Source organism: Ptiloglossa arizonensis, chromosome 4 (genome assembly GCF_051014685.1).
Source record: "Ptiloglossa arizonensis isolate GNS036 chromosome 4, iyPtiAriz1_principal, whole genome shotgun sequence".
Lineage (NCBI taxonomy): Eukaryota > Metazoa > Arthropoda > Insecta > Hymenoptera > Colletidae > Ptiloglossa > Ptiloglossa arizonensis.
In genome coordinates, this window is record NC_135051.1 from 28,387,556 (window position 1) to 28,410,667 (window position 23,112).

Below are 23,112 nucleotides of genomic sequence, written 5' to 3' on the forward strand. Positions count from 1 at the left end.
TCGCGATCCCGGGACGAGAGATCGATCGATCGATCGGTTTCCAGGGTCCCGACACCCGAGGAACGAACGCCACCGCTATCGCCACCGCGACCGCGACCGCGACCGCGACAGCGACAGCGACAGCGACGGCGACCAACGGCAGCAAATTCGTCGAGGGCGCGGTCGGTCGAGGACATCGCGAACGAGAACGAGAACGGGTCGAGCGGCAGCGGCAGGAGGATTACGAGGGCGAGGACGAGGACGAGGACGAGAACGAGGGCGGGGACGAGTACGAGGACGAGCTGAAGGCCGTCGCCGAGTCGCACGAGGCGATGTCGAGAGACGACACTAGGAACTCGAACGCGTCCGCGGCAACCGCGAGCGACGTCGCCGGAGACGGGGGACTCACCGCCGCTAGCAACTTCGACTCGCGCGAGACGATCGCGGTCGACCGTTCCGACGAGGACGTCGCCTCGAACGAGGCCATCTCCGACGAGTTCGCCGCCGAGTACGACCGAGAGGTTCGTCCCTACCTCGATTCCTCTCTCCGCCTCCTTACCCTCCTCGACTACTCTCCGATCGAGTCGCGGACCTCGCCGTCCGAACGCTCTCCTCGGACGGAAACCCGCGCGATCGACGAGGACGCGTCGGTTAACCGAATCGCCCGGAAACGACCAAAAGGTTCGCGGCTCGACCTCGACCCCGACCCCGACCCCTTCTCGAACGAACTCGCTCGATCTCGCTCGATCTCGCTCGATCTCGCTCGATCTCGCTCGATCTCGCTCGATCTCGCAGGTCGCCGAGCTCCTCGAGTACAAAAAACAGCGCAACTCGAACCGCGGGGCCAAGGCGAAACGCGTCCCGATCGTCAAGAAGGAGCTCAGCACGCAGCGGGAGATCCTACTGGGGAGCAACGAGACGCGACCGGCGAAGACCCTTCCGTCCTCCGAGGCTCCGGCGAATCCCATCGACGAGGACCCACGGGGAACGGAGATCGCAAACCTCGCCAACCTCGCCAACGACGAGGTGAGCGACCGCTTCGAGACCCATTCCTTTCGCCGAGAACGACCCGAGAACGACCGCGCTCTTCTTCCCAGCCGACGCGGACCTCCACGAACGGAGGCGAACTCCCCGTCGAGACTCGATACCCGGACCAGGGAAATACGAAAAAGTTGGACAAGAGGCAAGAAACCGTCCTGAAGGATCTCAAGTCTTACTTGTCGACGGAGTTCGCGGACGAGGAGGAGCAACGGCGAAAGCTTCGCGAGCTCGGGGTAAGTCGAACGCGTTCGCGCGACAACGGGGAACCGTTCGGAGCGGCGCGCGGTTGAAAGCGATCGTTCCGTCGTTCTCCCTCAAAGGGAAGGGAAAAAGACGGAACGGTGACGGGACGGGACGCGACGGGACGCGACGCGACGATCGATACTCGATGTTTCTCAGCGCGGGAGAGGAGAAATTTCGATCGAGTGGGACACGATTTTTACGACGACGAAACGTTCCGCCCGATCGCCGTTCGCGACCCTCCGAGGGGAGAATTCTTCGATACCGAGAATTCACGATCGATCGTCGATACGATTTCGGGCAGGCTCGAGAGGACGCTCTGACGAAGAACCTGCTGAAACTGTTGGCCAAGCTGGCGGAGAATCCGAGCCGGTGGGAACGCGCCCAGAAGCTTCTTCGTAAGTAAGATCGAGCCGATTTCCGAATTTCCCGGGCTCCCGCGAGACTCCTCTTTCCTCGAGAGATCGGATTTTTCAGTGAACGCGGAGAACGAGTTCGCGGGACGAGGCCACGGGAAATCGTCCACCGAGTCGAGGAAATCGCGCGAGAAACCCGGGAGGAAGCCGAAGAAACCGAGGCACCGTTTCTCCGTGAGCACGACGACGGCCCCGCCGGGCGACGCGGCGCCCGTTAGATGGCGGCTGGTCGCCGAGAGGCTCTTCGGTTCGCCCTGGAAGCAGGACTCGCGACCGAACCCTCGCGTCTCCGGATCCGACGAGCCTAACTTCGGACAACCAGGTATTTATCGCCGGACCCACCCGACTCGAATCGACCCGCTCCTCGTTACCTCGTTTCCCAGACTCGAACTACGACGTCTCCTACGAGTACGATCCACCGTGGAGAACGATGCGCCCGATCGGATCGGAAAACTGGCCGTGGAGGCAGCCTCGGGACGACGCCGAGTACTGGCCGAGGCGCAACGAGTTCCCCCCGATCGACGACCCCTACCACCGGTTGTCGATCGCCGACCACCGATCGGACTCCGAATCCGAGTCCGAGTCCGAGTCCGAGTCCGAGTCCGAATCCGAGTCCGACTCGGAATCGAAGAGGCTCCGCCAGCAACGACGCTCCCATCACTCCTGGAACGGAGATCACGTTCACAGGTCGGTGTCCTCCCCCCCCCCCCCGTTTCCCTACCGTTTCGCGAAAACTCGGAAATTTCTCCTCGCAGGTCCGCCCGACCGATCGAGAGGTCCCCCGAGCTCGTACACTGGCGACGGAACGGACAGAACGGACAGAACGGACAGAACGGACAGAACGGGCAGAACGAGAGGGCACCCAAACCGAGGAATCGCTCCGAGGGCACCGATCGCGAGCCCAACGGGAAGATCGTCTTGCCCGAGATCACGATGAAGACGTGGAACAGCCTCACCTCGGACCCGGCCACCTGGCCCCGGAAGCTACCCGGCGCGAAACCCTGGCCAAAGGACGAGAACGGAAATTCCTACAACCCGAACGCGGACCTCGTGAGAAAGTTGGGCCTCGACGAGCAGACCGGACCGCAGAGAAAACCGAACCGCGGAACCACCGACTTCGGGGATCGCGAGACCGGGTCCGGCGAATCGACCGAACCCTGGTATCGGACCAACTCCGGCCCCGTATGGCCGACATCGGCCGACCGCTCCGCCTGGAAACCGTACCGCGTAGATCCGAGAGAGATCGAGGACCGAGAGGACGATAACGACGATAACGACGACGACGACGGTGACGACGACGAAGACGACGAAGACGACGAAGACGACGAAGACGACGTTTCCCAAAAATGGTCCACCGGAGGATCTTGGTCGGAGAGGGCCAACGACTCCTGGAACGCGGAGTCGTGGAGATCGTCCGGGCCGGGCGGCGGTTGGCTCGCGAAACCGAAGCAAAGGAACGACCGCGTACCGTGGTCGACGCGATCCAACGAATCCAAGAGCAACGACGAGAACGCGTCCAAGCCGCGGGCCGAGGACCGGGACTCTTGGAAGAACGGGGACGCCTGGCCCCGAAAAACGAACGATCGAAACGGATGGAGCTCCAAGGGCAACCGGCTCGACTCGCCCTGGCGGCGAAAGATCGACGACGAGTGGAGCTACGCCGGCAAACCCGGATCCGTCGTCGCGACCTGGCCCTCCAAGTGGAAGCAGTTCGCCTACCACCGAGTCACGGCTGTGCCCATATCCAAACCGGGAACCACGGCCGACCAAGCCTCCTCCAAGTCCAAGAACGCGTTCGTCGCCGTATCGGCCGTCTCCTCGACCAAGTACAACGGGAACGAGTGGAAGAAGACCGAGGAATTCGATCGAGCCGCCTTTCCGCCGAATAAAGAGGAGCTACCGGTTCCTCGCGCGAGTCCCACGGAGCCCGCCGAGCCCGTCGAGCTCACCGATCCTCTGGAGAACGAACTCGAGGCTCTCGGACGAATCGATTTTTGGTCCTACGGAGAACGGGAGATCGAGGTGAGCGCCCATCCGCAAATCTTTCCCTACCCCTCGAATCTCTGACTCGGTCCGTTCTTTTATTTTCAGAAGAGATCGTCGACGACCACCCCGAGGCCCGTGAGACCCGCGAGCCACGCGAGCCACGCGAGCCACGCGAGCCACGCGAGCCACGCGACCACCGAGACGACCAACGCCACCGCGGAAAACCACCGGCGAACCTTCTCCACGAAATAGCTCGGAACCGTTACGCGAAACCTCGATCTCGCGACCAGTTTAACGCGACCCCGTGGCCCCGTGACCCCGTGACCCCGCGACCCCGCGACCCCGCGACCCCGCGACCCCGCGAACCCGCGAACCCGCGAGCCAATCCTCGCCGGCCCGTCCACCGAGAATACCCTCGAATCCCTCCTTCCGCGAACATCCACCGTCCCGTTCCTTCCGTCTTTCGTCGCTAAACTCGAAACGTTCCCCGCGACCGCGAGAGTAACTCCCTTCCCGTTTACTCGAGCGGGCATCGATCGCGCGCCCTCGCTCCGAAAACTCTCCCTCTCGTCGAACGATCGAGGTAAAGGAGACGCGCGACCGGTCGTCCCTTCGTCCACCCTCCGAACCGGGGGAAACCGGCCGTCGGACGACCGCGCCAACTTCCAAGGATCGCAACGCGCTACGCGTTACTCCAACGAGAGAGATACAACTCGGCCGAGGAGAACCGGCACGGATACGCACATCCCGACCGAACGGAACGGAACGGAACGCAGACGCGTCTCCTCGAATTTTCAAAATTCGCGTACCTCTGTAGGCTCCTCTGTATCTACCCGTGCGTAGGACGTCGATTTAAGGAAAACGAGAGAATAAATGTCGTACGTTGTATATTCCCCGCTCGTGCCGTTATTTCGATCGCCCCCTCTCACCGTTTCTCTTCTCTTTTCTTTTTCGCTTACCGTGCGCCGTGCGCCGTGCGACGGTACCGATCGATCTCTTCCAGCTCGAGAACGAAAGCCGCGCGACCGTCCGTAGGAACGAACGAAACTCGTCGTCCCTCCGTTACCCACGGATACCGTCTTTGCCGACTTTACCGACCGCGCGCGTTTCGATCACCGGTAGATCGCGCGAGCGTCGACCGCGCGCGAACCGACGCTCGATTCGAGCGCGAAACGCGAAACGCGAAACGCGAAACGCGAAACGCGAAAGACGATTCTCGTCGGATCGTCGTCGCGTTCGCGGAAAGATCGCGCGGCTCGCGATACGACCGAGGAAAAAACGTTCGCCGATTCCGTTGGACGACCTCGTTCCGCCGGATCCGTCGAATTCCGCGGTCGGCGGGTCCCTCCCTCCGGGTAGACCCGGGGACGGAGGGTTCTCGTTCGAACGGTGCGCGGTATTCGTTCGGGGAACGAGGCACCGTTCTCGAAATCGGTCGAGACTGCAGCCTCTCCCGCCAGAGGACGCCGTTCGACGGATCCCCCGAGCGAGGGAAGAGGCGAGGGCCGCTCACCGGTGCGCATTTCACGTCCGGCCTCGGCACGGATCGCGACCGAGCCGTTTCGTTGCCAAGCTCGAGTCCAGTTTCGCGTTCGGTGCGAGTTTCACCGCGAGCGAGTTACCGAGTGCTCGGTCGGCGCGCAACAGCTGGTGTCGTCCGAGAGCGTTACCGAGGGACCGGCCAGAAGAATGCGGTAGGATGCTCCTCCGGGAGAGAGGTTTCCTGCGCGCGGCGGCGACGGCGGCCCTCTGGCTCCTGACAGGGCTCGCTGTCCCGTCGAGCTCGGGCCTCGACCTCGACGTCGCCGTCGCCGGTGAGTTGTTTCCCACCTCCGTTTACAAGGATCGACGACCCCTCGGCGCCCTCCTCGTAACGGTACTCGGAACGAATTCCGTCGCGTCCTCGTTGGCCCTCGGGACGGCTGACGTCATCGAGCCTCGCGCGAATCGGTCACCGCCCGAACGACACCGAGAACCCCGAGGTAAACAGAACGGGAGATCGACCGACCGACCGACCGACCGACCGATCCCTCCGATCCCTCCGATCCCTCCGATCCCTCCGATCCCTCCGATCGCTCGGACCTCCGGCACGCGGACGGCCTTCGCCGCCCTCGAACGCTCCTTCGGAGAACCGAGAGCTTTCCGGGAGGATCGAGGAAAATCGTTTTCGCTCCGAAAGCGGTTGCGCCATCTTGGACGCGTTCGTCTCCGATCCGACTTTCCATCGAGGCGATTTCTCGCGCGGGCCAACGGTCCCTCGCGGGAAAGGAAATCGTCGCTCGAGCGCTCGCCGAAGTAACCCGGTTAACGGTACTATAAATACCCGAGCGAACGTATTTCCGTCCTTGGCGGTCGCGAGGCTCCAGGATCCTCGCGAAAAGAGGAGCAGGATCTTTCCGACTCGGCGAAAGTAAAAGCAACGCTCGGCTCGAAATCACCGCGTTCCCGGCATCGAACTCTCCGCCGCGGAAATTGGAACGAGAGCTCGACGGGAGCCTTTTACCGACGAAAGCTCCGAGGACGCCTTTACCGAATCGATTTCTCTTTCGAATCCGTTTCCCGTTTCTCGCGCGCCTAAAAAGCGTAACCGAATCGATTCAAAATCACCGAGATCTTTCTCCAACGGTAGAAATCCGTGCCGACACCTGTCGCCGCACCGCGCCGCGTCACGATCCGCCTTTCGCATTCCGATGTCGCGAGCTCGTTCCACCTTCGATGGGAACCGTTAGCCTCGCGCGACCGAAAAACGAAAAGAGAGCCCGCGCTTCGGAAACCGAAAGCACCGATCCTCTTCTCCTCGAAAACTGGTTTCCACCGCGCGAGTCGGCAACCTCGAACGAGGAAGGATCCTCTTTGGCGACGATCGCGCGCCAAGTAGGATAAAATACCGTACGGTCAAAGTCGCGCGCTCGATGACCGACAATTTCGTTCTCTCTCCGTGTGTACGTGTGCGCGCGCGCGCGCGCGTGTTCACGTCGAAGGGCCCCTCGACCGTTGCTCTCGGACGTTCGATCCCGTTCTCGCGTACCGTTGCGCCGTCTTCCGAACGGATCCTCTCGTCCTGGAACGAACGATACATTTTTCGCGTTCCCAGGTACCGACGTCGCGGAAACGACCACGACGACGACCACGACGATACCGACGATGCCGACGACGACGGCGGTGGCGGCGGTAACTGCCGTCCAATCGCTTCGCGACGAAGCGAGAAACGAAACGACCGACCGCAAATTCGACTACCCGATCAAGGAGCAAGATTCCAAGACCACCGTCGAACCGAAGAAGAAGCCGGTCGACTTTAAGCCCAAGACCGATCAAAAGTACCAAAAAACTCCCAAGGACGCGAACGCGAACGCAAACGCGAACGCGACGGAAGCGGCGACCCCTTTCAGAGGCAGAGCGCTCAACGTTTCGGCCCCGGAACCCGCCAATTCGTTGCGGTCCAACATCACCGATCTCAGCGACGTCAGCATGGACGACGACGAGGACGAACGAGAGGACGATCGAGTCGAGGGTGACTATGCTCTTTTTCCTTTTCGATTGGACCTCGAGCTCGCGAATTTTCACATTCCGTAGAAGGAGACGCCTCGAGGACCGCGAACCTCTCCTCGACGCGGGTCTGCGTCGAAGGGAACCGCACCTACTCCGCGAGCGAAAAGATCCTCAGGGGTTGCGAGGAGAAGTGCGTCTGCGGCGAGGACGGCGCGGTGACCGACTGCAAGCCCCTCTGCTCTTCACCGTACGTCAGAGCCGACCGAGGAATCGAGGATCCCCTCTGCCAGGAGAAGCTCGTCGCCGAGGAACCCTGTTGCGCCATACTGGTCTGCGCCGCCGACTCGGGTGAGTCTCGCCGTTCTTTAACCTCCAGCGAACCGACCTAACGTCCTCTCTCTCTCTCTCTCTCTCTCTCTCTCTCTCTTTCTCTCTCTCTCTGCGCGCCTGGCCCAGCCCCCGAACCCGAGGAGACCTGCCTCTTCGCGAACAAAACGATCGCGAGGGGACAACGCGTCGAGGACGGCTGCTCGAGGGTCTGCGTCTGCGAGGCGGGTGGCGGACTCGAGTGCCGATCCAGGTGCCCGCCGAACGAAACCTCCTCTTCGCCGACCGCTCAACACGATCGTTGCGTCGTGCTCACCGATCCGAGGTACCTACCGCGCCCCTCCGCCCCTTTACCTTCGAAAACCGTACCGGCGTTCTTCGATTCAGAGACTCCTGTTGCACCATCACCCTCTGCGACGTCACCCTCGGCGACCACGAGATCAGGGCCGAGACCTCGGCCGACCCGAGCGTCGATCTCACCGACGCCAAGGTGCTCAACTCGACGGCCATTAAACTCGAGCTAGCTACCGCCCACCCGCAGGACGTCACCGTCGAAATATCCGACAAGAATCGCGTATGGCGGCAGCAGAGACCCGACCGAGGTGAGTGAACCACACCGACGACCGACCACCCGAACCATACGGAACGAAAATCGATCGCAGACGGCGTCCTGGGGAATCTCGAGCCAGCCCGCACCTACTACGTCAGAGTGGTCCAAGGTACCAGAACCGGACCCGCGCTCCAAGTCTTCCTTCCCGCGGAGGTCGTCAAAACCAACGTCTCGAGCCCGAGCTCGAGCGAGGGTTCCTGCGGTTACAGAGGCAAGACCTACGACCCGGGAGCCGAATGGTACGACGAGTGCATCTCGTTCTGCGTGTGCGCCGACGGTGGCAAGACCGAGTGCGCGACCATCGAGTGCCCGACGGATTTTGGACTCGACGTGCTGGACCCTCGATGCCTGGACTGGGAAACGGTGCCGGCGAGCTTCGTCCCGAAACCGCCTCGTTGCTGTCCACAGGTAACCATCGGCCGCGAATCTCCCACACGATTATCGAAACGAACGCCTCGCGCTCGCAGGAAGTGCGGTGCAGCAACAACGGCTCCTGCGACTACAAGGGCAACACCTACGACAACTGGAGCGAATTGCCGACGAACGTGACCGGATGCGAGAAACGATGTTACTGCGAGATGGGAAACGTCTCCTGCCAAGCCGCGTGTCCCCCGGTTCCAGCTCTGCCGCCCGCGAGTTTGCCCTGCCCCTCTCATCGAGCCACCCTCTCCCACCTACCCGGCGACGATTGTTGCACGGAGTGGAGTTGCGCTCGAAACTCCGACGGGATACCGATCCCAGGTAAATCCCCGCTACCGAACGCGCGGTCGCGGTCGCGAACCTGACCGGAGACCTTTGCTTATTGCAGGAACGACCGCGACGCCTGCGTTCCCCGGCCCCGGCCCCGGCCCCAACCAGGAAACGGAACACGTTCGCGGACTCTTCCATTATCCCATGGACCCTGGACATCCCACGATACCGTACAACGGACCCTACGGTCCCGACTACGATCCGTTTCGCTCGGTTCCGCGCAAAGAAAAACCCAAGAAACCGCTCGACGCCCTCGCGAAACCCCGCAAAGACGAACACCCGGCGATCTCCGACACCTCCAACGAGAACGAGAACGAGAACCGAGTACCCGACTCCCCGCCGACGCGAAACACCGATCGACCCCTCTTTCTCCAGACGACATTCCCGTCCGAGCACCGCGATCCGAACGCGATCGTTCCCGCGACTCCGAAAAAGAAAGCAGCCTCCTCGAACGAAAAGGAGGAGCTCTCGCGTCGTCCCCTCGATATCGGATCGCACCCGGGATTGCTCTGGCTCGATCGCGGTCCACCCGAGGGACATCCGGCTCTCTACGATATTCACCGACGGATCGCCGAACGGAAACCACCCTCCGAGACCCGGCTCGACGCCCCCCAACGGATCGAGGAGCTATTGGCTCGTATCGGTCACCGCGAACCCAACCCTGCCGGACCGTTCCAACGCTACGAGCCGCAATCGAGTCGTCCCCTTCTCGACCAGTCAGGTTCGTTTACCGATGCGCGACCACCCGCGACCACCCGACACCGATTCACCCTTTCTCTCGATTATCGCTGTCCAGGTCTCGATCGCAACGTACCGCCTTCTTCCTCGGACCAAGTCACCGTGCAGATCCTCCAAGCCCTCGACGAGAACACCGTCCGCCTCGTATTCACCGTACCCCAGGTTCTGGTGGGGCTCCACGGACGCGTCGAACTACGCTACACCAACGACAAAACGTAACTCCTCTTACGCAACGATCTTCGCGATCGTCCAACGACTCGCGATCACCGACCGATCCGATCCTCCTCTCGTTTGCGCGCAGAAACTTTGACGTCTCCAGCTGGAAATCCCAAGTGTTCGCTCCGTCCAACGACCTGATCGCCACCCCTCAATTGGAGTTCGAGCTCACCGATCTGAAACCCTCCACCGAGTACAAGGTCAAGATCGCGGTGAAACTCAAGGACTTGGCCAACAGTCCCTCGAGCAAGATCTACAGCGTCCGAACTCTCGAGAAGCGGCCCGAAGCGACCACCTTCCCCCCCCGGATACCCATCGACGCCGAGCTTCGCGCCACGGAGGTCAACACCAGCTGGATCAACTTTGCCTGGAAAAAGTTCACCGAGTACGAGCTACGGTTCGTCGACGGTGTCCAACTGAGGTACAAGGAGCAGGACGGGAAACTTTCATCCGGTACACCGTTGATTCACAGGGCGGTGAACAATTACGCGATCGAGAACCTCAAACCGTCGACCGCCTACGAGGTCGGAATTTTCTTCCTACCGTTCCCGGGACAAGCGACGGAGCTCGTCAGCGAAAAGACGGTGAGCAACGACTTCCCTCGGTCTCGGACCCAACTCGACCCAACATTTTTCACCGTCGATCGTTTTTCCCCCTTCAAGATCCGCGCGACCACCTCGATGGAACCGGACCCGTACTCGTTCCGCGTCAACGTGGAGATCGAGGCGATCGAGTCGACCGACGTGCAAGTTGCGTGGACCGGGGTACCCTACCCGGAGGACAAATACGTAAACGTTTACAGAGCCGTCTATCAGAGCGACAGCGGCAACGAGGACGCGAGCGCGTTCAAAATCGCCAAGAGGGACTCTCGGCCGCGAACCGTGATCGACGATCTCAAACCGGGCACCAGGTACCGCCTCTGGCTCGAGGTTTACCTGACCAACGGTAAGATAAAGAAGAGCAACGTCCAGGACTTTGTCACCAAGCCGGGAGTCCTCTTGCCCGCCACCGTTTCTCAACAAGGTAACCGACCCGATACCGATCGTCGCTCTGCTTCCGCCGTTCTTCCCCTCTACCCTTACTTTCTCTTTCGAATTTCAGCGGGAAAGTTCGCGTCCCTGCCAATTCGCGACGGCGACTACTACGGCCCGCTAGTGGTCGTGGCCATCGTCGCCTCCCTCGCCATCCTCTCCACCCTCGTACTCTCGATGATGCTATTGAAAAGGAGAACCAGCAGCAAGGCCGACATATCGCCCCGTAAAACCACCTCGGCGTACAACAATCCTTCCTACAAGGTAGAATTACAACAAGAAACTATGGGTAATTTACTCTCATTGTTCTAATACGATACGATACGATACGATACGATACGATACGATACGATGCGATACGATTCGTCTTTGCTTTAATCGTTGGATCGAATGCGCCTACCTCTCCTTCCAATCGAACACGACTTTACGACCTTTCAGACCTGTGAGGACGCCGTGACGATATCCAACGGTAGAAACAAGACCACGGACCACGAGATGGCCACCATCGACGCCAAGGAGACCGCCTAAGATCTTTTCTAATTTATTCAAATATATTTATTCGTCGTCGTCGTCGTCGTCGTCGTCGTCGTCGTCGTCGTCGTCGTGGATTTGCAACGCCAACGATGATATACCAAAAAGTGCCTTGGATCGTCCAGATGCGCGGGGCCAAGAAATTCCCGCTTAACGGCTCTCGAGACTCCGCTCGGTGAAACTGCGCATTGTATTAAAACTTGTAAATAGCGCCGAGTCGCGCTATATCTCGTCTCTGCGCGACAACATTCGGATCCAACTTGGATACAATTTCGACGACTCGGCTACATTTTTGTACAGTTTGCGTTTACGTTGTTAGAAATCTGTAGAATAAATAAGTATCGCGTTCGAACGTAAATTGGTAGAGACAAATATTTATTCGTATCGCGAAGATGTGCGCGATCGAAGGTACACGAAAAAGTAGAAAAATATAGGAAAAAAACGTAGGAAAAAGTATCGGGAACGCGTGGAATAAAAATTACCACCGATACCGAGGATAAAACGATCGAGTAGCTCCCATCTTTCTTCTTTCGAGTATCGTGAATCTAGCGACGAACGAGCCCGCGCGCAACGATCGCCTCAAGACCTCTAAAAGTATTTCTTCAACTCCGCTTCCATTTCGAGCGGATCGGTGGTCGGCGCGTATCTGGAAACGACTTTCCCTTCTTTGTTAACGATGAATTTCGTAAAGTTCCATTTTATGCTGTCCGTCAGGTAGCCGCCCGCCTGGCTCTTTAACCATTTCCACAACGGATGGGCACCCTCGCCGTTAACGTCCACCTTTTCGTACACGTCGAAGGTAACGTTGTATTTCTTCACGAAATCCAAAATTTCCTCGGACGTGCCCGGCTCCTGCCCACCGAACTGATTCGACGGAAACGCCAGAATCCTTAAACCCTCCTTTTCGCTGTACTTCTCGTACAAGTGCACCAACTCTTTGTAATTTTTGTCCGTCAATCCACAATTGCTGGCAACGTTCACGATTATGCAAACGCGACCGCGATATTTCTTCAGCGATACCTCCTTCCCGTGGATATCTCGAGCGGAAAAATCGTACATCTCGCTAGCCGAATTCCAATTTTTCTCCTGATCGAACGGAGCCAAAGTCGTGGCGGGGCATTGTTCCTCTTTATCGTCTTTGCAACTTTCCGCCATCGCCCCGGAAACGATCAGAACCGTTAAAATTATCAACTCTGCGACAAAAAAAGAAAAAGAATCCTCACCATCGATCAACCAACAACGTAACGCTCGTCGTCTCGTCTTTCTTCGAACTTTCGCGATCCTCCTTTCGAGAAGAAAGAGGAGAGACGAACAACGACGAAAAAGAAAAAAAACACCTTATAACCTAGCGCGTTCGTAATTATCGGTAAACCGAAAAACTTTACGAATCGTCGAATCGTCGAATCGTCGAATCGTCGAATCGTCGAATCGTCGAATCGTCGAATCGTCGAATCGTCCTCGAACGATTCCTTCTCGACGATGTATCGTTTGCGTTCCGTTTACAATTATTCGAGAACGTTCCGTTACTCACCGCGCATTTTCCCTCGTAGAACCGAATCACCGCCGCTGCAATACCTCGAAATTTCTTCGAGAAATTCTTCTATCGTCGTATCGCAACGAAAACGACTAACGGATCGCTAAACCTTTTCGATACCGTACGTAACGACTTTACCCACGCTCCGTCTCGTCGAACGATCGAACGCAACTGCGTTCGTCTTTCCTTTGTCTCGAATATTTTTAGCAAATTCCACAAACACACTGACCTCTGTCCAGTCGCGTCCTTGAATCCGTGACATCACGATTTCTCGAATGCTCGCGGAACCGCACGAACGATATTCCATCTTGAATTCGCCATCTCCGATCGGTCTCGTCTCACTCTTTACCATTGCGAACGAGTCTTCTTTTCTTCTCGCGATCTACGACCGCGACATTATTCGACTCGCTTTCGTCGCGTATTTCCAAACTAAACTATTTCTACATCGTCAACACCGTTAAACCCATACCGTACCGCAACTACGCCATTTTAGTATCGAAAATCTACTCGGAACGCGGAATATTTTACACTCCTTTATGTATTATATTTCTATTGTAATAATGATAATAATAATAATAATAATAATAATAATACTCTTTAATATCGTTCATAGTATCCACTACTTGTTTTGACAAAATTTTCCATCTCCTTACTTCTCGATTCGTTTAGGTTAGTATCCCCCTATCTGTAGAAATATTACTCGTCTTTAAGACCGATATCTAATAATCCGTATTATAATAATAAAAGTAAGTTATTCGATCACTGTGCTCGAATAGGATCAGTAGTCTGCGATGCGAACAAATTTACATTGTCGTTTCGCACAGGTACCGAACCAAAGGTGCCTTTTCTTTTTACCAAAGTGGACGACGCACTGCCTTCTCTATCTTATCTTCTAATCTTTCAAGAAACGACAATCTCTCGTAACTGCCGAGATTAGAAACGGTGTACCGTGTAAAAGAGTGTACGAATAATTTGGCCTTCGCAGGTAGATTCTTGATACGATTCCTGTGACCGTAGTAGCGGTTTCGTACGTGTCCAAGAAATAGCTTTCCTCTGATAAATTTTCTACGTTGGACCAGACCCTGTTTGCAAAGTTTGTCCCTTTGTCTGCGTATAGTAGGAAATTATCTGTACATACGTACGTACCATATTTTGACTTTGCGAAGCGCAAAACTTTCTGCTCCAAACTTTACTCGTTCCAGAGGAGTAGGTACACAGGTTTCCCAACACGACCGTCCTGTAACCTTGGAAGGAACAATTTACGTCGCTGTCGGAAAAGCGAAACAGTTTAGAAATCGATCAAAATCTATCCCTTTTCCTCGCCCCACAAAATATTCAAACATCGTACGTAACGTGTGAACGTACGATTGCCGCTGAGATTTCGTACTCGATCAAAAATATAGGATTCGTCTTTGGGATCGTTTGGATTTCTGACGATAAATAACGTGGATCTTGCATTACCCTCTCAACATCGTGGTGTGCACAAAGTTCGGTCGGTTGTTTTCGTCCACCTAACCTAATTCAACGCGCATCACCGTACCGCTGCGTACTACGCTACGCTGTGTTTACGACGACATAACCTCAAAGGCGCTGGTTTTTAACCGCAAAGTGTAATCGTTCCGCGGACCTCCAAAGTGGAACGAAATTGAATTAAATATATTTATTATGTCCGAGGCACGAACGATCGAGCGAAACTATTGCGGACGATGACGCTTCGAAGCAACTACTTTGTAAATTGTGTATAATCGTATACGTAAAAATCGTAAAACCGTATTCGGTTGTTGCGATCAAAGGTTATATCGTTTCGATCGTTGCATAAAAAATGGTGAGTAAGATAAACCGCGCCGTAAATATTTATACGAAAATCGTTGATGTTTCATCGCTACCTTTCATTTTAGGCGCGGAACGCGGAAAAGGCTATGTAAGTCTGTCCAAAGTTACATATTTTTCTATTCTCGCCCCGTTTCCTCTAACTCGATGGTAATCGTTCAACAGGACTACGCTTGCTCGGTGGCGAGCAGCGCAAAGCAACGAAGGAGCCAGAAAAGAACAAGAAAGAAGGCCGTACCTAGCTTCCGAGTGTAGAGATTTGCGAAAAGCGGAAAAATGGAGAATGCAGATAATCAGAGAGATCGCGAAAAAAGTGGCGCAAATACAGAACGCCGGCCTTGGAGAATTTCGTATTCGAGACTTGAACGACGAAATTAATAAATTACTGAGGGAAAAGCGACACTGGGAGGCTCAAATAAAAGAGCTGGGTGGCCCCGATTATTCCAGAGTGGGGCCGCGTATGCTCGATCACGAGGGTCGCGAGGTAAACAGTCTATCGGATTATAGATCCGTCTTAACGCAATTGTTGCAAGAGCCCGCACTTATCTAACAACGAAACGTTTAGGTACCCGGAAATCGTGGTTACAAATATTTTGGGGCTGCCAAAGAATTGCCAGGCGTCAGAGAGCTCTTCGAGCAGGAACCGCCTCCACCTCCTCGTAAAACACGCGCGGAATTAATGAAAGACATCGATGCGGACTACTACGGTTACAGGGACGACGACGACGGAATTCTGTTACCATTGGAACAGAAAGCGGAACAAGAAGCGAGAGACGGTGCGGTAAAGGAATGGTTCACCCAGAACGAAAAGAAGGAAGTCGAGGAGATCGAAGAAGAGATCGAAACGACCGCGCAAAAAGCGATACCGTCCCAACAAGATATTCAGGAAGCATTGCTCGCAAGAAAAAAACAAGAATTGTTAGAGAAATATGTACTTTGACAGGTTTTATTTCGTTTCTTTATACGAGTTTAATAACGACTATTTGTAAGTTTATTCGTTTAATTATATTAGAGTACACTTTTATAAAACGCGACAGATATGATAATTATAGTTGTGTTGTAGTAGTAGTAGTAGTAGTAGTAGTAGTAGTAGTAGTAGTAGTAGTAGTAGTAGTAGTAGTAGTAGTAGTAGTAATAATGGTAATAATAATAACAATAATAATAGTAATAGTAATAATAATAATAACGATAATTAACAACATTGATTACGTTAATTACTTTGTGCAGTAGACGTTCAAACTTCAATTTAATACTTATCGAGAAAGAGTGCTGTAGATAAAATACACACACGCATACACGCATCTATCTAAATATACGCAGGTTGTTTAGGATATCGCTGGCCACCGTTTGTCTCGTAAATAGCGAACGTTGGAAAAAAAGTGGAGAAGGACGAAACGTTACGGTCTACTATCGAGAACACGACGGTAAATGGTACATCGATTTTGTTATATTTCCAGTATTTTTCGAAAAACGGAGATAACCTTTGGTTTTTCAAATGAATCGCGGTATATTATTTTGTACCAGGTTCCGTTTGGAAAATTGAAGGTCGCCGTCCCAGTTATCGAGTGGGTTTTTTTAAATATTAACCATTTACGAGAGAAACGATGACCGGTAAAAGCGGAAACACCCTGCACACGCACGCGCGGGAATTGAAAATCCAACGGTAGTTGGTTTACGATCCTCGCGATCCTTATTTTTTCTTTGTACATTGCGCTCGATTTTCTCGCGTACCAAGCAATACCCGACACTCGAAGTAAGCGACGCGATAGAACGAAACATCGAAGAACGCGTGAAAATATTATTTTTCGCGATAAAAATCGAATCGTTCGAAAATGTTTTCGAGGGCGAGCGTTTCGCTCGTCTATCGTATCGGAACACGGTATCGAGTGGCTGGCTACCGGTGGTCGCGCAAGGACCGTCTCGATGCCGTTACCAGCGGTCGCTTTGCTCCGAAGCAAAGCCTAAAGCTACCGGTCGATCGCGGTCCGATTATCGTCGTAACAAACTGGAAACAGTGACGAAAGGCATAGAAATTACCCTGAAAAAAGCCCTACTCGTCGATCGGATAGACGCGTTCGAACCGTAAACAGCTGGAGAATGTTTCCGATGCGTACGGCATTGTAGTTCGCTCGCGTTTTACGTAATCGGGATCGAAAAGTGAAAAGTGAAAAGTATCCTAATTGAATGCTAGCTAAAGTCGGGCTACGTTTACAATCGATCGAATCTAGATAGACCGAAACGATCTCTCGGAAATAGCTTCGGCGACGATATAGCTTACGCGACGGTACGCTACGATACAGTCGACGGCGTTGGAGGTGTTTCTTCGAATGAACAGGCTGCTGCGCGTAATTACGTGTACACGTGTACACGTTTACCGGAAAGGAACTTGTTCCGAGTCCCCGCGGAATCGCGTTACACCGTGTGCCTAAACGAGACCGTTCAAACGGTTAAACGCGAGAGAATAGTTGGAGCATGGATCGATCATTGTTAATTACCTAAAACGCTAAAGCTTGAAAAAGTCAAGCATCGAACGATTCACAGCATCCGTTTTGTTCGTTAATCAGTCGCCCGTTTCGCCCGTTTCGCCCGTTTCGCCCGTTTCGCCCGATCGAATCGTCGATCTCCTCTAATATTACAAACGCATGGATAATAACGATCTCCTACGTTTATCGTCTCTAGTTTTAAATAAGTAATATCTCAACTCTACGATCACATCTGCGTTTACAAAGTGCGCTTTGCGAGTTTATTGTGCGTCATTGAATTGTGAATGTTTATCCTCGTACACGTTCCCCTACCCGTCCAGCCATTCGGCCATTCAGCCATTCAGCCATTCAGCCATTCAGCCATTCAGCCATTCAGCCATTCAGCCATCCGGTCACTCGTTAACCCCTGGATCTCGGGAGAGATCTCTCTTCACGGTTCCCGTTACCGTTGCAACACCCTCACGGTCCGTGGCTAATCACGTGCTATCCTTCCGAGCTATAAAAAAAAGGTATAAATATTTTTCGTAGTAATTAATATTTTAGTTACTTTTCCGAACACCGTGCACACTATTTTTCTCTTCGTCGTCGTTGAATACGGTCGAGCTCGCGAATCGATCGAACGACGCGCGTTCTCGGTGTTCTCCGCTCCGACCGAGGAGGAGTACGTACCAAAGTTCAAGAATCGTTGTTCCCCGGTAAGGTTTCCGTGACACGATTCTGAACGTTGCGCGCGACGATCCGTTCTCGAGACGCCAAGAAGCGCCGCGTAATCGAACACGGTGCGTATCCGTTTCAAGTGTCACAGAGTCGAGAGTATGGGAAAAAGGAACGAGAAATCGCACGTTGTTACATTTTGCTCGGTTAACCCGTTCGAAAACGAACGATCGGAGGAACGCGTGTACGCGTGCGTATCGTACGCGTAAATGGGCTCTCGATTCGGCTGGGCATCCCACGACGATTCTCCGTCGACGGACACACGGCCTAAAAAGGGGGAAAGGCGCAAAAGTAAAAAAATAAACGATCACGGGCACACGTCGAGTAGAAGAGTCTCGTGCCACGATTTTACGATCCTTCGGTTCGCGCGCGATCGATTCGCGTACCGTACACGTATATACGCGTATATACGCATTTCGTTTATCTCGATCGCGTTTAACGAACGTCAACCGTTGCTTTCGGGAGCACGAAGAGCGAAACGTGTACTTTTACGTATATACGCGTGTACCGTACGCGCGTGTCTCGCGTTCGCGTTCGCGTTCTTTTTCAATTTCTCGATACACGCGTGATATACATACGTAATCTGAACGTTGAAAATACCCACGACTCCATCCGGCGTATCAAAAAGGAATGTACTCGGTGCATCGATAGAGTCGTTCAGGAGCGTAAAATTGAAGACAGCTCCGGTAGATCGATTCGAGGTGCGTTCTTGTTCGGGGCAGTAAGTCGGCTGCGGTACCGCATCCGATCGTTTTTCTTTCGCTGTTGCGTAAATGATCGGTCGCGTCGGTCGGTCGGTCGTCGGTCGCGTCGGTCGCGTCGGTCAGGTCGGTCGAACCGTGTCGTTTACCGGTAATGTAAAATATATTTCCCCCGTAACAGGCACTCTTTCACGGTCGGAGATCTCAAGGACGCAACAACGAATGCCACCGTTGAACCTGCGTCGGCTGCCGTGCTGCGCGCATGTCGTTCCAATGCTGAAGCTCCTCCGAACCGGAACTGTTCAAACCCAGACTGAGCCAACCGATCATCTCCCTTCCTTTCCTCGCCATGCCTCCTCGTCGTCGATTGTAAACCGACAGGAAGAGCGTTACGTCCCCGAGTTGGAACAGAGCAACCTACGAAAAGTGTACATTTTTGAAACGATACACGCGTGTATACGACCTCCCGCGTACGTTCGGTGTACGAGTTTACCCGGACCTGGAATATGAACGTTTCCTTGTAAAGAGGATTCGGCTGAGCACGTTTCAAACCAGTTTTCGACCGTCCCATTTCGTGACCGTTGCTATCCACGAGAACGAGCTTTACGTAGGTATCGGGCGGTTTGGTATCGTTCCCACCGCCGCCCCGAAAGTGAGATCCTTTGATTATTTCTACCGACAAGCGTCCCGTCGTTCCGTTGTACGCCAACCCTATTAGAATCTCCGCTACGCTTCCGCCCTTCATGCTGCTACCGTACGGAGGCACGGTCGGCAACGCGTACGACTGAACGGATTGCTGAGATCCCGTGGAATCGCTGCGAGTCAAGTTACCGGTAGTTCCCCAATCTTGTACCTAGGTGTGCGATAAACTCGATACAGCTACCGGTTTCTCGATCGTTGGATAAGGGAGCGTCGTCACGATTTACCGAGGACGAAGGCGGTGGTTGCAAAGTCAACCAAAGTGTCGTCTCGAGCTGAAGATTGATCCGATCGAAGGAGACTCTGGCTTCGCCGAGCAGTCTTTCTCGTCGCATCCTTCCGCCCCATAGATAGACTCTCAATCGTACTCCCATCGCGTTCACGTCCTCCGGGTTCACGCGAGGAAGCAGGAAACTTTCCATGTACTGGGGAGACGTGCCCTGACGGACCCGTGTTTTTCGTCGTTGCTTCTTCGACGGTAAGAGCACCAGTCGTACCTGACTGCCGCCTATCCCCTCCGGGTAATTTCGTCCTTGCAACACGTGCACCTAAACGGTAAAGGAGAAAGGTTGCTCTTTCGGTAAGCCGGATCGTTGTTGTCGTTACCGCGTATCGAACAACGTACCGTCATCTCTCGCATCGGTGCGTCGTACAAGAAAGCGACCTCCAGGCTACCCAGTTCCTCGGCGAGCGTGGCCATCGTCGCGACCACGCCGTTGCTCGTCGAGCCATTCTGTTCGACTTTCGTCTCTTGTTCGCCGCTCTCGAACAGAACACTGGACCCACCGACCTCGACTACGCACTGCGATCAATCGAAACGAAAATTCCCTCGTCAGATATCGCGGATTCGAACGATCCTGCGACCGAACGTGGTAAATTAAATATTTCCTAGACGAGCGTAGAGCATCGCGAGCAAAATCGTAGATCGAATCGCGCGACAAGATATCCGAGTACGCGTCCAATGCGTACGGATGCCTACGGATATACCGGGAACCGATCGATCGCGTATATATACCCGGGAACGAGATCGAGAACGTCTTATCGATTTGGATCCTCGTTCACCTGTTGTTGCTCGACGGGAGAATGGTCTTCCGTGCAGCTGCTGGAGGTGGTCCCAGCGTCTGAAACATTCAAACGCAACCATCGTTGTTCAACGATGAAAAATCACGCTCGGAGATTCGCGCAACTAACCGTCGACGGTAGCTCCATCCTCCGCTTGGATGGTTAACGTATCCGGCGGTGGCTGGGGTCGTGGATTCAATCGACGAAGGGCGTCTTCTTCCGAGTCGGAACTGGTCTCTGGGTCCGAGTAGGAAAATGCCTTTTCTGTCGAATTCCATTTGAAAAAGAAACGTTAACCGTGTTCGTGTACGCTCGAGTCTCCAGCTAGGAGCGGGCCACCTTTCTCGACGTCGATAGATTCTCCCATAGATCCGGAAAGTTTTCGAGTTCGAAAACTCTCCTTCCTATCGGTATCGTACAACGGAGGTCGAGGTGGTGGGTGGCCTGTTCTTCGTCCGAAAGACTGAATCGCGAGTACGGAATTAAAGTTTTCACCTATGTTCTTCGTGATCTGAGAAGCGGCGGAGCTATCGTTGGATTCGCACAAAGGCACGCAAACACCGCCGAAAAGCGTGCCCGCGGACGGTGGAGTGAAGCACCACTTGCGGGACAGATACAAAAACAGAGCCAATAGCAGGACCACGAAGCCAGCAACGGCACCCAGAAATGCTGTCGCTTCCACAGGTACTGAAATCGATCGATCATCGTTGTTTCATCGTTTCGTACGAAAAGAGACGTTCGTTCGTTCGTTCGTTCGTTCGTTCGTTCGTTCGTTCGTTCGTTCGTTCGTTCGATCGTTTTCCGCGATCAAAATTCCGGTTATATTTCGACCAAAAACACCGCGTCGAACAATCGAGGCGTATACAATTTCTCGTAAGAAACGATCGATATCGTGCAACGATACGAAAAAGAAACGAAAAGAAAACGATCGAAAGGTACACGGAGAGAAACAGAATCGGGGGGTATTTGTTGTTTATCGGGTATGGGGGGAAAAGCGTTCGTTCGTGCATCGATTAAAAAATTCTTCTCTTTCGAGCGAGCAACGATCGCACGCGTCGTTGTGCAAAGGTCTATCGAACGCGTTCCGCGCACCAGCGACACGTTGCGTCCAAATGACCCGGAACGATTAACCATCGTCGCTCCGGTTGTCGCTCAACGATTCGTGATACCGAGATCTCCTCGTCGGAGTTACGTCGCTTCTGGCAACGACCGTCGCGAGATTTACGATTTTGCGCGGCGAACGGCGTTCAATGGTACGGGTCTCGTCATCGGACCCATAGCAACCACGATTACGATTGTTGCCACCTACTCGACGAAAGAACCCGTGCGTCGTTCGAGACGGTGCGCTTCCAAAAGTCTCCGCTTTGCGCAATGCGACGGGACCACGGTACGCGTCCGTGTCGAAGAACGAACCGAACCTTCGAGATACTCCCGATCGTTCGAACAGGTGGCCTATTCGTGCCTATTCGTGCCTATTCGTGCCTATTCGTGCCTATTCGTGCCTATTCGTGCCTATTCGTGCGTATTCGTGCGTATTCGTGCGTATTATGCGAACCGCGAGCGCAGAATCGGTAGTTTAGCGACTAAATTCGAACGGGTCGATTTCGAGTACTCGATTCGAAAACTATCGAGAACCTATAGAAACAAGAATGAGAAATCGGTGACGCGGAAGAGAACGAACGAAAGCATTTTTGCCGATTCGTTGCCCGCCCCCGACAACCGTTGATCGTCGCGATGTACCACGGTGAACGTTAAACACCTCGATTCGCGTCAAAGAGAATCGGGTTACCCTTCGTATACCCGAACCGTGTTAGAGAGGTTCGCGGACAACGCGGCATATAGTGGACTTACCCGCCAGAAAATGGTCCAATCCAGCCAGAACCATGCTCGTCCTTGTGTCGCATTAAAGCCTTCCTTTTACGCGGTTCTGTCGATCGGACGCGGCGAGTTTTCCTCCGCGAATAGCGAACTCATCATCCGCTCGGTGCGGGATTCTCCGACACGAGACTCGTGGCCGTTCGCGATACCCGTGAAGCGTGGTTACAGACCAACCGAATAATAATACGTGGGCGGGGGTATACACACAGCACTCTGTTGCTCGTCGGGACGTGTGCGCCTGCAATACCTCGACCGGCTGTGCGCGTGCGCCTCGCGGCCGCGCGTATGCTCCCTCAAGGGGGGATTTCCTTTCCCAGGGATTCTCATTTCAACCGTTCCGATACTTTCCAACACAGAGGCTCCCAATTATTCATTTTTCGCTTTATCGTTGTACAACCGTCTACGCGATTCGTTCGGATACTTACTTTCTAACGCTTCTTCGTTCGTTTACCGTCTCGTGTCGCGTACATTACTTCGTTCCTACGAAAAGAACCTAGTTACGAACTCACGGAATACGATTAAACGATTTCACGGATCGATACGATTCGTTGATATCAATTTCTACGATACGATCGAATCCGATTGAATCCGCTTACCCTGACTAATCACGGAACTGTACAATTACGTTTCTCGTACAATTTTCGATCGGTCCGTATCACGGATTAAAAGTAATATTTTCTAAAATTATTATTCCAACGTCGGAACCGAAGCGTGAATATCGAAAAACGATGATAGCTCGTATCGCCGATAATCAATGTTTTATAAACGTATCCTGACTCTTTTATTCGAAAGAAAAAAATAACGAACGCGTTCTACGAAGTTACTTTCTCGGTTCTCCCGTTTCTCGGAAACTTTAA

General features: G+C 54.1%; 6 protein-coding genes across 13 annotated transcripts in view; 3 read left to right on the forward strand and 3 right to left on the reverse strand.

The window, feature by feature from the left end:
* Positions 1–4,550, forward strand: part of LOC143145983 (uncharacterized) — a 47,540-nt gene extending 42,990 nt beyond the window's left edge. The window contains exons 3-10 of the mRNA XM_076309885.1: positions 45–500; positions 775–1,005; positions 1,077–1,253; positions 1,565–1,658; positions 1,738–1,998; positions 2,060–2,363; positions 2,432–3,698; positions 3,768–4,550. Of these exons, the coding sequence (XP_076166000.1) occupies positions 45–500; positions 775–1,005; positions 1,077–1,253; positions 1,565–1,658; positions 1,738–1,998; positions 2,060–2,363; positions 2,432–3,698; positions 3,768–3,914 (2,937 nt within the window). The 3' untranslated portion in view covers positions 3,915–4,550. The remainder of the gene's footprint in view (positions 1–44; positions 501–774; positions 1,006–1,076; positions 1,254–1,564; positions 1,659–1,737; positions 1,999–2,059; positions 2,364–2,431; positions 3,699–3,767) is intronic.
* A 359-nt stretch (positions 4,551–4,909) lies between these two features.
* On the forward strand, positions 4,910–13,836 carry Sas (stranded at second). 3 transcript variants are annotated; one of them, XM_076310315.1, is made up of 13 exons: positions 4,910–5,476; positions 6,757–7,173; positions 7,236–7,499; positions 7,608–7,803; positions 7,866–8,080; positions 8,141–8,496; positions 8,556–8,829; positions 8,897–9,559; positions 9,635–9,791; positions 9,878–10,376; positions 10,455–10,815; positions 10,894–11,112; positions 11,262–13,836. In XM_076310315.1, the coding sequence occupies exons 1-13, from the start codon at positions 5,362–5,364 to the stop codon at positions 11,267–11,269; spliced, it is 3,744 nt and encodes a 1,247-aa protein (XP_076166430.1). In that variant the 5' UTR covers positions 4,910–5,361; the 3' UTR covers positions 11,270–13,836. The 3 variants fall into 3 exon arrangements, with proteins under 3 accessions (XP_076166430.1, XP_076166429.1, XP_076166431.1); XM_076310314.1 differs by having other exon boundaries at positions 10,894–11,087; XM_076310316.1 differs by lacking the exon at positions 8,897–9,559 and having other exon boundaries at positions 10,894–11,087.
* On the reverse strand, positions 11,709–13,026 carry LOC143146229 (uncharacterized). Its single transcript, XM_076310325.1, has 2 exons — positions 12,886–13,026; positions 11,709–12,547 (listed from the first exon to the last, which is right to left on the reverse strand). The coding sequence occupies exons 1-2, from the start codon at positions 12,890–12,892 to the stop codon at positions 11,943–11,945; spliced, it is 612 nt and encodes a 203-aa protein (XP_076166440.1). The 5' UTR covers positions 12,893–13,026; the 3' UTR covers positions 11,709–11,942.
* On the reverse strand, positions 13,128–14,834 carry LOC143146230 (uncharacterized). 2 transcript variants are annotated; one of them, XM_076310326.1, is made up of 3 exons: positions 14,254–14,821; positions 14,035–14,132; positions 13,128–13,970 (listed from the first exon to the last, which is right to left on the reverse strand). In XM_076310326.1, exons 1-3 carry the CDS (start codon positions 14,344–14,346, stop codon positions 13,781–13,783), a joined length of 381 nt encoding a protein of 126 aa, XP_076166441.1. In that variant the 5' UTR covers positions 14,347–14,821; the 3' UTR covers positions 13,128–13,780. The 2 variants fall into 2 exon arrangements, 1 of the variants encoding a protein (XP_076166441.1); XR_012991862.1 differs by having other exon boundaries at positions 13,836–14,132; positions 14,350–14,834.
* Positions 14,456–15,947, forward strand: LOC143146228 (pre-mRNA-splicing factor ISY1 homolog). The gene is made up of 4 exons (XM_076310324.1): positions 14,456–14,713; positions 14,787–14,809; positions 14,884–15,202; positions 15,284–15,947. Exons 1-4 carry the CDS (start codon positions 14,711–14,713, stop codon positions 15,656–15,658), a joined length of 720 nt encoding a protein of 239 aa, XP_076166439.1. The 5' UTR covers positions 14,456–14,710; the 3' UTR covers positions 15,659–15,947.
* Syt14 (Synaptotagmin 14) lies at positions 15,675–22,777 on the reverse strand. Of its 5 annotated transcripts, none has more exons than XR_012991861.1 (10): positions 22,681–22,777; positions 22,229–22,598; positions 20,873–21,064; positions 20,507–20,641; positions 20,378–20,436; positions 19,941–20,117; positions 19,543–19,863; positions 19,116–19,469; positions 18,520–19,033; positions 15,675–17,697 (listed from the first exon to the last, which is right to left on the reverse strand). XR_012991861.1 is itself a non-coding variant. In XM_076310319.1 (9 exons), the coding sequence occupies exons 2-9, from the start codon at positions 22,260–22,262 to the stop codon at positions 18,821–18,823; spliced, it is 1,485 nt and encodes a 494-aa protein (XP_076166434.1). In that variant the 5' UTR covers positions 22,263–22,598; positions 22,681–22,777; the 3' UTR covers positions 15,675–18,820. The 5 variants fall into 5 exon arrangements, 1 of the variants encoding a protein (XP_076166434.1); XR_012991859.1 differs by having other exon boundaries at positions 15,675–18,182; XR_012991860.1 differs by having other exon boundaries at positions 18,494–19,033.
* Between the last annotated feature and the right edge of the window lie 335 nt (positions 22,778–23,112).

What these genes read in the sequence shown, in the direction of transcription:
- Sas (XM_076310314.1), top strand. Translation starts at nt 5,362, where the DNA reads ATGCTCCTCCGGGAGAGAGGTTTCCTGCGCGCGGCGGCGACGGCGGCC. An exon ending in CCTCGACGTCGCCGTCGCCG is followed by an intron (nt 5,477 to 6,756) that starts GTGAGTTGTTTC and finishes TCGCGTTCCCAG; the next exon opens with GTACCGACGTCGCGGAAACG. An exon ending in TCCCCTTCTCGACCAGTCAG is followed by an intron (nt 9,560 to 9,634) that starts GTTCGTTTACCG and finishes ATCGCTGTCCAG; the next exon opens with GTCTCGATCGCAACGTACCG.
- Syt14 (XM_076310319.1), bottom strand. Translation starts at nt 22,262, where the DNA reads ATGGTTCTGGCTGGATTGGACCATTTTCTGGCGG. An exon ending in GGATGGAGCTACCGTCGACG is followed by an intron (nt 20,437 to 20,506) that starts GTTAGTTGCGCG and finishes TGAATGTTTCAG; the next exon opens with ACGCTGGGACCACCTCCAGC. An exon ending in CACCGATGCGAGAGATGACG is followed by an intron (nt 19,864 to 19,940) that starts GTACGTTGTTCG and finishes TTTACCGTTTAG; the next exon opens with GTGCACGTGTTGCAAGGACG.
- LOC143146230 (XM_076310326.1), bottom strand. Translation starts at nt 14,346, where the DNA reads ATGCAAGATCCACGTTATTTATCGTCAGAAATCCAAACGATCCCAAAG. An exon ending in ACGAAATCTCAGCGGCAATC is followed by an intron (nt 14,133 to 14,253) that starts GTACGTTCACAC and finishes GTTCCTTCCAAG; the next exon opens with GTTACAGGACGGTCGTGTTG. An exon ending in CTTCGCAAAGTCAAAATATG is followed by an intron (nt 13,971 to 14,034) that starts GTACGTACGTAT and finishes CTTTGCAAACAG; the next exon opens with GGTCTGGTCCAACGTAGAAA.
- LOC143146228 (XM_076310324.1), top strand. An exon ending in CGGAACGCGGAAAAGGCTAT is followed by an intron (nt 14,810 to 14,883) that starts GTAAGTCTGTCC and finishes ATCGTTCAACAG; the next exon opens with GACTACGCTTGCTCGGTGGC. An exon ending in TCGATCACGAGGGTCGCGAG is followed by an intron (nt 15,203 to 15,283) that starts GTAAACAGTCTA and finishes CGAAACGTTTAG; the next exon opens with GTACCCGGAAATCGTGGTTA.